The sequence below is a fragment of the Zootoca vivipara genome, chromosome 4 (genome assembly GCF_965207765.1).
Source record: "Zootoca vivipara chromosome 4, rZooViv2.hap1.1, whole genome shotgun sequence".
In the NCBI taxonomy this organism is placed as follows: Eukaryota; Metazoa; Chordata; class Lepidosauria; order Squamata; family Lacertidae; genus Zootoca; species Zootoca vivipara.
The window spans coordinates 94,612,738-94,628,290 of NC_142587.1; the positions used below are offsets into that span (position 1 = coordinate 94,612,738).

A 15,553-nucleotide genomic window follows, 5' to 3' on the forward strand; every position below is an offset into this window, starting at 1 on the left:
TGCCACAGTCTTCCCAGGGCAGCAGAATTTAACTCGCACTGCCGTTAGCTGTCAAGAAATCCTAGTCCACCTAGCTCAGGCTTCCTCAACCTTGCTCCTCCAGATGTTTTTGGCCTACAACTCCCATGATCCCTAGCTAGCAGGACCAGTGGTCAGGGATGATGGGAATTGTAGTCTCAAATCATCTGGAGGGCCGAGGTTGAGGAAGTCTTATCTAGCTACTTGGAATCATAGAATCGGAAGAGACCACAAGGGCCATCCAGTCCAACCCCCTGCCAAGCAGGAAACACCACCAAAGCATTCCTGACATATGGCTGTCAGGCCTCTGCTTAAAGACCTCCAAAGAAGGAGACTCCACCACACTCCTTGACAGCAAATTCCACTGTCGAACAGCTCTTACTGTCAGGAAGGTCTTCCTAATGTTTAGGTGCAATCTTCTGGACACAGTGGAGTTCGCCACTGGGGAATGAATCTGGGGCCTTCTGCCTCCTCCTTCTTCAGAAAAAAAGCTGGAAAAGCAGCTGCTCTTCCAATAAGCTGTACTCCTTTCTTGTCGAGCTAGTGCAGCATTCCCTATTCCGACCGAAAGCAGCTCCTCAGGGGTCTTAAGAGGGAGGTCTTTCCCAGTCCCTGTTCCTTGCTCCTTTTAACTAAAGGTGCCAGAGATGGAGCCTTTGAGCTTCTGCGTGTAAAGTCACTGAGCTGCGTTCCCTCCCCAAATGAGCATGTTAGGGGATCACCTGTTCTGAAATGGGGGTGGGGGGACCTATTCTCACCAGCAGGCCAGCTCTTTTATCTCCCCACCCCTGACGGGCCAAATTTGGCAGGTGGGCCCAAGCACTGTCTGAGCTGTTTGAAATCACTTTTGCAACCAGAGGTTCAGAGAGCAGTGAGGAGCTGTTTGCAAAAGGGCTTTTAAATAGCCTTGCTTTCAAACAGCACAGAAAGTGGCATGCCTACCCTATTATTATTATTATTATTATTATTATTATTATTATTATTATTATTATTGCAGCAGGGCAGTGTACAACAATAAAAACATAATTTGCACAGCTTAATAATAAAAACATAATACAGAGCTTAATAATCATAAGAACAGCTCCCCCCCCCCCAAACACATTTTCACGGGAAATAGATTATTTGATGGCCAAAGGCCTGGGTAAAGAGTAAAGTTGATTGATTGATTGATTGATTGAATATATATACTGTGCTATACCCAGGGGTCTTGGGGCGGTTCACTGAATAAAATGAAAATATAAAACCAGAAAATACTTAATAAGAATAAAAACAACAACCCAATAGCCCCAACCACAAAAAAAAAAAAACATTTTAAAAGGCCTGATTAAAAAGGAACGTTTTTGCCTGGAATCTAAAGGTGTGTAATGAAGGCGCCAGGCGAACTTCCCAGGGGGGAGCCACTGCAAAGAAGGCCCCGTTCTCGTGTTGCCACGCTCCGGACCTCTCGAGGAGGAGGCACATGAAGGAGAGCCTCAGAAGATTATCTCAGGGTCCTGGTAGGTTCATATGGGAAGAGGCAGTCCTTGCGGTATTGCGGTCCTGAGCCGTTTAAGGCTTTATAGGTCAAAACCAGCACTTTGAATTGGGCCCGGAAACTAATCGGTAGCCAGTGCAGTCGGACCAGAAACGGTGTAATATGCTCAAACTATCTTGCCCCGGTGAGCAAACTGGCTGCTGAATTCTGCACCAGCTGAAGCTTCCGAACCGTCTTCAGAGGTAGCCCTACGTAGAACGCATTGCAGTACTCTAACCTTGAAGTTACCGGAGCATAGACAGCAGTCGCTATTTATCCCTGTCTAGATGGGGCACAGCTGGGCCACCAGCCGAAGCTGATAGAAGGCACTCCGGGCCACCAGGGAACCAGGCAGAGGGCCTTCTCGGTAGTGGCACCCACCCTGTGGAACGCCCTCCCACCAGATGTCAAAGAGAAAAACAACTACCAGACTTTTAGAAGACATCTGAAGGCAGCCCTGTTTAGGGAAGCTTTTAATGTTTAATAGATTATTGTATTTTAATGTTTTGTTGGAAGCCACCCAGAGTGGCTGGGGAATAAATAAGCTATACGCCGGCTCCCTCGGCCAATAATGCGAGATGAGCGCACAACCCCAGAGTCGGTCACGACTGGACCTAATGGTCAGGGGTCCCTTTACCTTATATTATTGTTGTTGTTGTTATTATTATTATTATTATTATTATTATTATTATTATTATTATTACCAAGGCCACCTGAGCCTCAGGGGTAGCCTTTGCAGCAGGGAGCTCCCCCATCCCTGTCCTAAAATAAATGTGTGCCCAGAATGAAACAGCCCAAGTTCTCAACAGGTTTTCTCCCACCTTCTAGGATGTCCTACACAGAAGCGATAGAGATTTTAAAGCGAGCTCACCAAGAATTCATTTACAAACCAGAGGTGAGTGTTGCTTTGTGTGTTTTTGTGAAGGAGAGTGTAAGGGGAAGAGAGTATAGAGTACCCCCCCCCCTCATCAGAAGCAGCTCCTCCCCAAGCAGCGATGGAAGTGCGGGCTCTGGAGAGGCTAGTCAGGAAACGGGGAGAGAGAGTGCCAGGTCTCTAGCAACATGGGAGAGCCCCGGCTCTACAGGCGGGAAGAGAGAGGAGGAGAAAGGGGGAAAAGGGAAAGCATGGAGCGTAGACCTTTTCTCCCGGTTCTGGAATTACGGAGGAGAAGAAAGGGGAGGAGATTCACTGCCCCGCGACTCTTATGTTGGGGGAAGTTGCGCAGGGGGGCAGTGCCGGATTCTGGATCGGAATGAGCAGACATGTTTCCAACACCCCGTTACACTGTAAATAGAGTGCACCAATAAAGACTATTAAAAGACAAGCATGTGGAGCGTCGTTACTCTAGAGTAGCCGCAATAACCTCTGACAGAGAGTTTCTTTGAAAAACTAAATGTCAGGAGCGGGAATACCGAGGCCTGAGTATTAATAATTTTTGTTTTCCGCTCTCTTGTTTTTTCCAGTGGGGTCGTGACCTTCAGAGTGAGCATGAGCGATACTTGGTCCAGCACTGCGGCGAGATCCCCGTATTTGTGTTCAACTATCCATATGACCTGAAGCCGTTCTATATGCGGGACAACGAAGACGGAGCCCAACATACAGTAAGAGTTCCAAGCTAAGAATGCCCAGGCAGTGCAGGATATTACCCTTTTGCATCTTGCTTTTAATACAGTTTCTGGAATGAAGCAGTCTGGTCCAGCGCTGCTTTTCTGATGCCCCTAGTCTTGGGGGGATGTTTGTGTGTGGTGGGTGAGAATTAATAGAGTTCCCAGCTCGAAACAGACCCGTTGAAACAAACGTCCAAAAGTTGGTCATGTCCATTAATTCCAGTGGGTCTACTCTGAGTAGGACTAACGTTGGCTGCAACCCATGATCTCCCAGGAAAGGAGAGGATTGGCCAGGGCACCATTCAGAACTCCCAAAGCTTCTGTTTGCTGTATAAGCATAGAATCATAGAGTTGGAAGAGACCACAAGGGCCATCCAGTCCAACCCCCTGCCAAGCAGGAAACACCATCAAAGCATTCTTGACATATGCCTGTCAAGCCTCTGCTTAAAGACCTCCAAAGAAGGAGACTCCACCACACTCCTTGGTAGCAATTTCCACTGCTGAACAGCTCTTACTGTCAGGAAGGTCTTCCTAATGTTTAGGTGGAATCTTCTTTCTTGTAGCTTGAATCCATTGCTCCGTGTCCGCTTCTCTGGAGCAGCAGAAAACAACCTTTCTCCCTCCTCTATATGACATGACATCCTTTTATATATTTGAACATGGCTATCATATCACCCCTTAACCTTCTCTTCTCCAGGCTAAACATACCCAGCTCCCTAAGGCATCGTTTCCAGGCCTTTGACCATTTTGGTTGCCCTTTTCTGGACACGTTCCAGCTTGTCAGTATCCTTCTTGAACTGTGGTGCCCAGAACTGGACACAGTACTCTAGGTGAGGTCTGACCAGAGCAGAATAAAGTGGTACTATTACTTCCCTTGATCTAGATGCTATACTCCTATTGATACTCCTATTAATCATTGAATTGCTGTGATTTAGTATCCCTGCTTACTACTTAGGCCAGGGGTAGCCAGTGTTTTTGGACTCCAACTCCCATCAGCCCTTGCCAGCACAGCCAGAGGTCAGGGGTCATGGGAGCTGTCAGTCAGCAGCATCTGAATGGCACCACATTGTCATGCCTTAATGGGGTGGAACCGGATTTATCCAGCAATTCAATGAGAAGAGTGAGCATTTTAGGAATGCACATTGTTCGCTGCCGTTGGGTTTTGTTTTGCTTTAATTGGCTTTTAATTGATTTCACCTGTTTTGCATTTTATCTTGTGGCTAAGTCGCTTTGAGACTTCTTTTTTTCTGTAAAGGGACTAACTAATGCAAGTGATTAATTATACATACATACGTAATCATACATACACAAAACCCAAGCTGGGTTTGATTTACAGCGTACAAAACCTGATTGCACGACTTTAAAACTTAAACACCCGTAATTAAAAAGCAGAATAAAACGGTCCTGTTTCAGCATTAGTATACGCACTGGCTAACGCCAACTTAGATACACGATTCAGAGAGAGACTTACTCCTTTATTCCCCTTTCCTTTAAAGGTGGCGGCAGTTGACCTCCTTGTACCAGGAGTCGGGGAACTTTGCGGAGGCAGCCTGAGGGAAGACCGACCCGATTTCCTACAGTCCCGCCTACAGAGGTCAGGAAGAGGTTTTCTGCTTCTGGCTTACTGTGTGGGGAGCTTTTGGACAGTTGGTCAAGGAGGGTCTGTTGAGGACGCCAGCGATTAAAGGGGAGAGGCCGGTCGCGTGTTCAGACAGAACAGATGCTTCTTGGGGGATGTGTTCCTTGGCATGCCAGACTCGTCGGTGCAATCTGTCCAATATGCAGAAATGCAAAAAAAAAAATTGTTGCAGCCCCTTTCTCACAAATGTGTTTGGGCTGGGGAGGGGGGCAGAAATTCACCGCTGTGCATTGCCTTGTTGTCTCAAGTGCCTGTTTTTCTATTCATCTTAACGCCCACCACTGAAAATCTCCTGTGTCCACTATCGTTTCTTTTTGACTAATACGCACATTTTCGCAAAGCGGTTTCCCATAATATAAGGCCTTTTGTATGTTGCTTTCATGATGTTTTCCCCTTGGTTCCACAGGCTGGGGCTTGAAGACACCTACCAATGGTAAGGACGGCCAGGCTTTGTTCATAGTGTTGCCCAGGTGGATCTGATCCCCCTCCTTTGGGTGGCACATCTGTCCAAGGTTTTTGAGCTGTGAGTCCTGCATTGCAGGGGGTTGGGCTGGATGACCCTTGGGGGTCCCTTCTTATACTGCAGTTCCATGATTCCAAACCTTTGCAGCCTGGAGGGGAGAACAAATCCTTTTTCAGTCTCTTGTGGTGGAGCACAGTTTTGCGATGGCCCATCGTACCTGCTAAATGCATCAGTTGGGACATAGGACCATAGAACTGTAGAATTGGAAGGGACCCCCATGGGTCATCTAGTTCAACCCCCTGCAATGCAGGAATCTCAACTAAAGCATCCATGGCAGGTGGCCATCCAACCTCTGCTTAAAAACCTCCAAGGAAGGAGAGTCCACAACCTCCCGATGGAGACCGTTCCACTGTTGAATGATGTTCTTCTGCGTTCCTCCCCCTGGGACCCCCTGACCTGCCCGACAAAGTGAGTTACAGAGCTTTCATTCTCCCTCAGCGGGTGGCGCTGTGGTCTAAACCACTGAGCCTCTTGGGCTTGCCGGTCAGAAGGTCAGCAGTTCATTTCCCTGCGACGGGGGTGAGCTCCTGTTGCTCTGTCCCGTGCTCCTGCCAACCTAGCCATTCGAAAGCACGCCGGTGCAATTAGATAAATAGGTACTGCTGTGGCAGGAAGGTAAACGGCATTTCTGTACGCTCTGGCCTCTGTCACGGTGTCCCAGTGCGCCAGAAGCGGTTTAGTCATGCTGGCCACATGACCCGGAAAAGCTGTCTGTGGACAAACGCCGGCTCCCTCGGCCTGAAAGGGTGATGAGCGCCGCAACCCCAAAGTCGCCTTTGACTGGACTTAACCGATCAGGGGTCCTTTACCTTTACCATTCTACCTCTTAAAGTAAGTAAGTTGGCCAGAAACAAACCTTCGGAACGATTTTAGAGGGGGAAAGTGGTTGCTCGTCTTTGTCAGTAACTGCATTAGACATTTCCAGACAGGGCTGGGACTCTCCCCTACCTGAAACCCCAGACAGCTGCTGTCAGTCAGTGTAGACAACCATGAGCTCAATTTCAAGCATCTCCAGGTATGGCTAGGAGGCAACCCTGGAGAGCAGCTCCCAGCAAGGGAAACAGTGCTGAGCTGGACGGACCAATTCTCTGACTCTGAATGAGACAACTTCCTCAGTTACTGGAACCGGAACAGAGGCTTGCTGGATCAAACCAAGTATTGGTAAACATAACTGATCTGCCGCCTTGCATTCCAGGTACATAGACCTGCGTCGATTCGGATCAACCCCTCATGGTGGATTTGGAATGGGATTTGAGCGGTACCTCCGTTGCATCTTGGGAGTCGAGAACATCAAAGACGTCATCCCCTTCCCGCGGTTTTCACACTCCTGCATTTTGTAGCCTTTCCCGAAGATGCCGCCGTTGCTCGTTTTTACGAATCCATGCCCTGCTGACAAAACTGCAATGTTGTCCCCCCCATCCCCTTTTTTAGCGTTGGATAATACTATGGTAAACTTCGCACCGAAGACATTTGGAACAGAGGATAGTTTTGGATTATTGCATTGTTTTTAAATCCGCAGAGCACTTTGCATTGTAGGACTCACTGACTGTTGGAGGGGATGAGAGAACAATTGCCTTGTCTTTGGCCATAACTCGAATGAACACAATTAAACTTTCACCTTGTGTCCATTCGTCTGCGAGAAGCATTTGGGCTGACCGCCAAGCTCTCAACGCGGAGGGATAAGAAGCAACATACTCTGAAGGTTGCGAGAGAGAGATGCCAGCCATTCCTCAAACATGGTGCCTTCCAGAATTTGTTGGGCTCCCCAACTCCCATCTTCCTTGACCATTTGCTATGCTGGCTGGGGTCGATGGCAGCTGGGAGATGAACCACTATTAGTGGTCCCCCGTACCTTGGGCATATTACTCTTATTCACCAGGGACTGTGTCCAATTCTGTGCTGATATTGGACTAATTCCCCTTCTGGTGCCTGGCGAAGAGATTTTTATCTCATCAGTTATTTCAAGAACGGTATTCTTTCTCTTCTGGTTTTGCGGTTAGTTTTAGCTGAATTTATCTTCAATTTTTTACGGTACAGGGGGATCTCGCCCCTTAACGCGGGGGCTCTGTTCCTGGCCACCCCATGTGTCAGTGGGACGCTCGCAAGTCTATTCCTCCCCTGCCTCCTTTCATTGCCCAAAACGGCACATGCGCCTGCGGGCGTCTGTGTGCTGAGCATGTGCAAGTGGGGAGTTCCCTGTACGCCACTTAGAGGCAACAGAGTTAAATGGCATATAAATTGTTGAAGCAAATAACCAGGGGTCAGCAGCAAACTTTTTCAGCAGGGGGCCGGTCCACTGTCCCTCAGACCTGGGGGTGGGGGGCAGACTATATTCTGGGGGGGGGGATGAATGAACAAATTCCTATGACCCACAAATAACCCAGAGATGCATTTTAAATAAAAGCACACATTCTACTCATGTAAAAACATGCTGATTCCTGGACCATCTGCGGGCCGGATTTCGAAGGCGATTGGGCCGGATCCGGCCCCCGGGCCTTAATTTGCCTTCCCATGGAATAAGCAAACGTGGAGGGCCCAGGTTGCGCAAGGGCTGTGCGGCACAGTCCCTAAGCGCCGCTGCAAAATTTGCAATACGCTTTCTCGGGTAAAAAGTGTTTGGCCACTGCAGGCAAGGCCTTGCTTCCGTTTTGCTGCTCGGCGCCCATCTGAAAGTCACAGAGTCTCTCTTGAGTATCTCAGGGATTGCATGGGGAATTTGTTAGGGAAACCGAACCGCTGCATAAATTGAAATGACACCTTGATTGGATAAGAACCAGAAAGGGTTGAGCCAGCCGTTCTCCCAAACCTCCGCTTTATTCTTACACCCCCGCCAGTGGTTAAAAGGCAGCAAGCAGCTTAGCATGCGGTTCAGCAAGGTCGTAGCTTTCACGGGGAGCTTTGTTCAGCCTGAGGGCCACATTGCCCCTCAGGGCAACCTTCCAAGGGCCCTGTGACAATAGTGGGTGGGGCCAGAGGCAAAACATGGGCGGAGCTTGTATGTAAATTTCCCCATCTTTACAGCAGGTTAGTTTCCGCATCCACCCTTCTCTTTGCTCTGTTTGGACATGCAGAGAGGCATTATCAAGAGTTGCCAGCTGGACAAAAGCATTTGTGGGGTGAAGAGAGTTTGGCCTGGGGAAGAGGGCATGTGACCTGGAGGACTTCCAAGGGCCTGATAGAGAGACATAGGGAGTTACAGCCAGCCCCTGGACCTGAGATTCCCACCCCTCTGAACTAACTGCACATCATCTAATTTTGTATCTCAGAATTTTCAGACAAGTCATAGAGTTGGAAATGACCCCCCCCCCCAAAGGGTCATCTAATCCAACCCCCTGCAATGCAGGAATCCCAACTACCTCATACATGAGGTTTCCCCAGCCACTCTGGGCGGCTTCCAACAAAATATTAAAAATAAATTAAAAAATCAGTCACTAAAAACTTCCCTAAACAGGGCTGCCTTCAGATGTCTTCTGAACGTCAGATACTTTTTTATTTCTTTGACATCGGATGGGAGGGCGTTCCACAGGGCGGGTGCCACTACCGAGAAGGCCCTCTGCCGGTTCCCTGTAGCTGCGCTTCTCGCAGTGAGGGAACTGCCAGAAGGCCCTCGGAGCTGGACCTCTGTGTCTGGGCTGAACGATGCGGGTGGAGACGCTCCTTCAGGTATACTGGGCCGAGGGCGTTTAGGGCTTTCGAGGTCAGCACCAACACTTTGAATTGTGCTTGGAAACATACTGGTAGTCAGTTTAGGTCTTTCAGGACCGATGTTATGTGGTCTCGGCGGCCGCTCCCAGTCACCAATCTAGCTGCCACACCCAAGGAAGGAGAGTCGGTTCCACTGCAGAACAACTCTTAACGTCAGAAAGATCTTTCTGATGTTCATTCAGAATCTCCTTTCTTGAAACATAAATCCCTGGGCTCAAGTCCTACTCTCCGGAGCAGCAGAAAGCAAGCTTGCTCCGTCCTCCGTGTGACAACCCTTTAGATATTGGAAGATCTTGACGTATTTTTTTTTTAAGTAGTTGGCAGGTGGTTCTGGAATTCTAGAGCGATGTGGTTTCCTTAACACCTCCCACCGAACTCCTCAGCGTCCTGGTTCAAACAGCTTATCAGTGACATCTTGCCATGATAGACTGGTATGTTTTGTTTTGACTCGTAGACAATCCTGGCGCGATCAATTAAAGGATGACTCCTAGGCCTTAACTCTTCTCTGCCGGTCGTTGAAATGCTGTAGAAATTTGGCGCGGTTGCTTAAGAGGCCTCTCCCTCAGTTTCCCCATTTGCATGATGGGGATAACGATGCCTTGATGTTTTAATTAAGAGGGATTTATTTTATTTTTTTGGCAGGCAAGGCCTGCCCTTTCGCAGTGCAGCAGCGAGAAGGAAAGTTCCACACTTGGAAACCGGCAGTCTTGGCTTGCCCTGTTAAAACGCTTGTGCAATATTTCGATCCATTCTTTCCCGGTGTGGAACAAGTGCCAGTTGTAAGTTTGTTGTCATTGGCAAAGCGTGCCAATATTCTGACTGGGCGTGTGGAAAGAGCTGCTGGGAAGGGGAGTAATTCTCCAATTTAGCCAAAGCTTCTTTGCATAGGTACAATATTTATTTCCATCCTTCCTCCAAACACAGAGCAGCATACAGGTCTCCTTGTTTATCTTCGCAACAACCCTTTTCAAGTGTCCTTACTTTCCAAGGACAGTCCCAGATTGACAGAAGCCGTCCCGGTTTCTGATTTGATCCCGGAATGTCCTGCTTTTCCTTACGTCATCTCTATTTTCATCAGAGAAATGTTCGAAGGCATGGAGTTATGCCACCCCCGAAACAAGAAGATAAGTAACTACAGTATACAACCTTTAGAAGACACCCAAATGCAGCCCTATTTTAAATGTTCGTTGTTTTATTACAGGCATCCCCAAACTTCAGCCCTCCAGATGTTTTGGACTACAATTCCCCAACCACTGGTTTTGTTAGCTAGGGATCATGGGAGTTGTAGGCCAAAACATCTGGAGGGCCGCAGTTTGGGGATGCCTGTTTTATTATATTTTTATATATTAATAATAATAATAATAAATAATAATAATTTATTATTTATACCCTGCCCATCTGGCCGGGTTCCCCCAGCCACTCTGGGCAGCTTCCAACAGAATATTAAAATACAGAAATCCATCAAACATTAAAAGCTTCCCTAAACAGGGCTGCCTTGAGATGCCTTCTAAAGGTTTGGTAATTATTGTTCTCTTTGACCTCTGGTGGGAGGGCATTCCACAGGGTGGGTGCCGCTACCGAGAAGGCCCTCTGCCTGGTTCCCTGTAACTTGGCTTCTTGTAGCGAGGGAACTGCCAGAAGGCGCTCGGCACTGGACCTCAGTGTCCGGGCAGAACGATGGGGGTGGAGACGCTCCTTCAGGTATACTGGACCGAGGCCGTTTAGGGCTTTAAAGGTCAACACCAACACTTTGAATTGTACTCGGAAACGTACTGGGAGCCAATGTAGGTCTTTCAGGACCGGTGTTATGTGGTCTCGGCAGCCGCTCCCAGTCACCAGTCTAGCTGCCGCATTCTGGGTTAGTTGTAGTTTCCGGGTCACCTTCAAAGGTAGCCCCACATAGAGTGCATTGCAGGAGTCCAAGCGAGAGATAACTAGAGCATGCACCACTCTGGCGAGACAGTGTGCAGGCAGGTAGGGTCTCAGCTTGCATACCAGTTGGAGCTGATAAACAGCTGCCCTGGACACAGAATTGACCTGCGCCTCCATGGACAGCTGTGAGTCCAAAATGACTCCCAGGCTGTGCACTTGGTCCTTCAGGGGCACAGTTACCCCATTCAGGATATGTTGGAAGCCGCCTGGTGTGGCTGGGGCAACCCAGTCATGTGGGCAGGGTATATATACAGTGGCACCTCAGTTTAAGTACACAAATGGTTCCGGAAGTCTGATCATAAACTGAAGCGTACTTAACCTGAAGCGAACTTTCCCATTGAAAGTAATGGAAAGTGGATTAATCCGTTCCAGACGGGTCCACGGAGTACTTAAACTGAAAGTACTCAAACCGAAGCGTATTTAAACCGAGGTATGACTGTAATAAAAATATTCTTATTATGGAATAGGACGTCCCTGTTTTCACCGGTCAAATGTTGGAGGGTATGCTTTGAGGTAGGTTAGGTTGAAAGAGAGGGGGTGGGCCCAGTGAGATTCATGTCTGAGCGGGACACATTAAAATGAATGGGCCTAATTTGAGTTGTGCTCATCAATTTCAAGTTTTGGTAAAAATTGAATGGCACGCATATCTTTTTTTTAAAAAAACCAACACCACCAGGAATAAGGGAGATAATACAGTGTTTGGTTATTCCTTCCCTCTCTCCGTGAGCCTCCCTTGTCTGTCATAGCAAGGAGCGGCTCCAGCTTGCTCTGTCACAGGGCAGGAGTTGTGGGGCAGGTGATGGGGCAGATAGGAAGACGAGAGGGGAAGAAAAACGCAATTTCCTTTGCAATTTTGAAGGTTTGGTTTGCACTGCTAGGCTGCAGCCTCTCAGCACCAAAGCCATACATATGTTCTGTGTTTTCAGGATGGGAACAAATTGAGTTGCAAAGGTAACCCAAATTCTCAACTGGCAAAGCAGCGGGGGACTCAATTTACAAATGGAACACACTCAACTGGAAGCGGAACATGTTCTGCTTCCAAGGCAAAGTTCACAAACCAAAACACCTACTTCCGGGTTTGCAGCATTCTTAATCCAAGTTGTTCTTAAATGAAGGTACCATTGTACATAGTTTTGCCCTGTTTCTGATAGTAAGGGGCAAGGGGCGAGGAAATATGTAGACCACATCCAGCCACCCTGAAAAATGTCAGTCATACATTGGTATCAATGAGGGCTAGAAACTTGCTCTTTTTAATGCATGCACACATGCCCGCTTTTGGGAAGCTGAACCATCTTTAGGGGGTGGTGGTGGTTTTGCTTCAGCATACAGTGGAATCTCAGTTTTCGAGCATCTCGGAAGCCAAATGTTTCGGATCCCGAACGCTGAACACCTGGAAGTAATTGCTTCTGTTTTCAAACGCGCCTTGGAAGTCAGAACAACTTCCGCTGTGTGTTTTTCAATTTTCACTGTTGGAATTGCCGACAGCCCTTTTTGCACCTCGGTTGTCAAACGTTTCAAAAGTCGAACAGTCTTCTGGAACAGATTACGTTTGACAACCAAGGTTCGACTGTATTTATAACGAAACGCACACAGCTCTAATTAAGTAACAGCATCTCTCTTTACATAGAGGGGAAATGTTACTTGTGCAGTGGCAGCCCGGGTCCAATAGATGGCACAAGTCATTGTTTTTTTAAATGTGCAAAATCAGTATCTTCACTGTAATTGAAAGGTGGATGGACGTAAGCTAATGCTGGCCTGTCCATTGGTAGCTGGGCTAGCTCAGTTGGTAGAGCACGAGACTCTTAATCCCAGGGTCATGAGTTTGAGTTGCACATTGGGCGAAATTTCTACACAGCCTGCGCAAAATGAGGTTCCCACACCCAGCCAAGCTTGACAGAGGGCTTGGAATGGTCCGGGGTGCGGCACGGCAGGGCCTAACCTGATCGCAGCTCCCCTTTTCACACGAAGAAGCTCTGGGAATTGTATTTCTTGAAAGATACCGGTTTGAGCAATGTGCGTGGTCAACCAACCCTCAAGAAATGACTTGGCAGGAATGGAGAAGTGGGTGTCTTTTGGGAAGGTGTCGGGACTTCCTCTGTAGATAACCTGGACGAGTTGTTTGCAGTGGGGTTTGTGGGTAGCAAGGTGCTCTTGCATTCGTGTAGTGGTCTGGCGGTCGTGGGCAGTCGAAGACCCTTTACGATTTCTGCAACAGGGTCCTTGCCTCCAGTGTCCTTGGGCTGACCGCTCAGCATAAAAAGAGGAGGGTTGGTTTTTTTAAAACCGTGGTGTGCTCCAAAGCGAAACATTTAGGAGCGCTGAAAACACAGTGTGTAAGTTCTGTTATGTGCAATGAAACTTCAGGGTAAACATGCTTTAAGTCACTCCGAAATAGGGTATCGGAGCACTCCGAACCATTTGCCCGTGTATGCGCACAGAAATTTAACAGAAAGGAAACACATGGAGATTGTTGCAATGCAGCCCTAGTTATTAATATTTTATAATTATAAGGGTTATGGTATAATCTAAGGAGATGCATGGCTGTCACCATCAGGAAATACCCTGGACTACTGGCATTGCTGCTACACAACTGTGTGTGAGAGAGAGAGGGACAGAAAGAGGCTTAAAATGCAACGCTCACTGTCCAAAGTTGCCCTCCTAGCAAATGCAGAATCACAGAATTGTAGAGTTGGAAGGGGCCTGTCCCTGAGGGTCATCTAGCTCAACCCCAGGCAATGCAGGAATGTGCAGCTGGGTGGAGTTCATAATACTACAACTTGGAGACGTCCAGTAAAGCTGAACAATGGGAGATTCGAGACAGAGGAAAAGATGCACAACATATTTGAGCTACTCGGGAGAGATGCAAAAAGGTCCTCTGTGCAGCAGACTGTATTGTTAAACTATGGAACTCGCTGCTGCAGGAGGTAGTGCTGACCACCAGCTTGGATAACTTTGGAAGAGGATGAGGCAGATTCATGGAAGAGGAGGTTATAGTGACTACTAGCCAGAATTTCATCATCACCCAGCCAGATGGGCGGGGTATAAATAATTATTTATTATTGGTTAATTCCACACATCTTCTCAAAGTGGTGCACAAAACACAAGAACAGCTACCAAACGGTTAAGAACCAAAACAGGAAACAGCAGCAGATAATTTTTTGAACAATACAAAGGTGTCAGAGACTTATCCATCTGGCGAAGCTTGTTGGCGGTGGGGGGGATGTCTCAAAATGTTTCAGAAAGTGCAGGTGGCGAGCACCTGTCATCCTAGCGGGAACGCTCCTTCATATAACAGGGGCAGCCACACTGAAAACCCTGTTTCTGTGTCTGTCTTCTGCCTCTGCAGTTGGAGATGCCAAGTCTCTATAGCAGACATCCCAAAACATCTGGAGGGCCGCCTCCAATGTGTTTTTGGCAATCGGTGTGATACGGAAAGGCGGGGTTAATATTTCTGCCTGCCCTAGATTTAACCACCTGACTTTTGCTGCTTGAGTCTGTGTTTTAGCAGTAATTAATCTTATCAATATGAACATTTTTTTTAACTGAATAAAAACTTTATTTAAAATTCTAAACTGCCCTTCCCCCATATGTGTCATTACTGCTGTGGGTTTGGGTTGTTTTTTATATATAGATGAAATAGTTTTTACTGTTGATATTCTTACTGCAAAATCACTTCGGAATGTTTTATGGGATGCAATTCATAAATGGAATAATGGATAAATAAAAGTATTATTATTATTATCATTATTTTGCTAGGCAATAATAACAATGTTTTTAAATGCTAATACTAATAATAATAATATTGTTTTCTTAAGCAAGAATATTTGTAAGGATGTGGGAGAGGGCCTTCTCAGTGGCTGCTCCCAGATAACTTTGGAACTCCCTGCCTAGATAACTTAAACCAGCTTCCTCCCTGTTGTCCTTCTGGCGGCAGGTGAAGATGACCTTGTTCCAGTAGGCTTTAATGAAAGGTTTTGTAAGCAGAGGTTGGATAAGCCATCTGCCATGGATGCTTTAGTTGAGATTCCTCCATTGCAGGGGGTTGGACTAATGACCCTTGGGGTCCCTTCCAACTCCACAATTCTAGGATTCTATGAAAGGGCGCTGGTGCTGTACTTTATTGTAATTATCTGTATGTTTGCGCGTGCTTACAGGTATATAACATATATCACACACACATATATAACACACATATAATCTATTAATTGCTTCCCAACCCACTTTTTTTATCTGCTCTTATTTTTATCTGCAAGCTAACCTCCAGTCCCTGCCCCGGGGAATCAGGCAGGGTCAAAATAAATATATCACTGTCTTTCTCCATGCCATAATGATGCCCTTCTCAGCATCATTGGTCAAATGTTTATTATTATTTTATTTATTTATATTATTATTATCATCATCATCATCATCATCATCATCCTTAATGCCGCTGTGGCTCTTTTCCCACGCGTCACCGATCACCGCGGCAACAAAGCGACTCCGCTCGGCCTTTTTTTGGCAAGGCGCTCTGTTTCCAAACAAGTGCGTTTTTGGCCAGCCTGCCAGGTAGGCGGGGTGCGCTTGGAGAGGGTGGGGAGAGCGAGCTCCAGAGGCGGCGAGGAGTTTCCTGCTTTCC

The 15,553-nt window shown here is 47.3% G+C and overlaps 1 protein-coding gene across 6 annotated transcripts in view; it reads left to right on the plus strand.

Moving 5' to 3' along the window:
* Nucleotides 1-6,929, plus strand: part of NARS2 (asparaginyl-tRNA synthetase 2, mitochondrial) — a 41,983-nt gene extending 35,054 nt beyond the window's left edge. For all 6 annotated transcript variants that reach the window (XM_060273911.2, XM_060273910.2, XM_060273912.2 and 3 more), the window contains 5 exons: nt 2,360-2,426; nt 2,996-3,133; nt 4,636-4,733; nt 5,185-5,211; nt 6,497-6,929. In XM_060273911.2, coding sequence (XP_060129894.2) covers nt 2,360-2,426; nt 2,996-3,133; nt 4,636-4,733; nt 5,185-5,211; nt 6,497-6,641 — 475 coding nt within the window. In that variant the 3' untranslated portion in view covers nt 6,642-6,929. The remainder of the gene's footprint in view (nt 1-2,359; nt 2,427-2,995; nt 3,134-4,635; nt 4,734-5,184; nt 5,212-6,496) is intronic.
* The last annotated feature ends 8,624 nt before the right edge of the window (nt 6,930-15,553 follow it).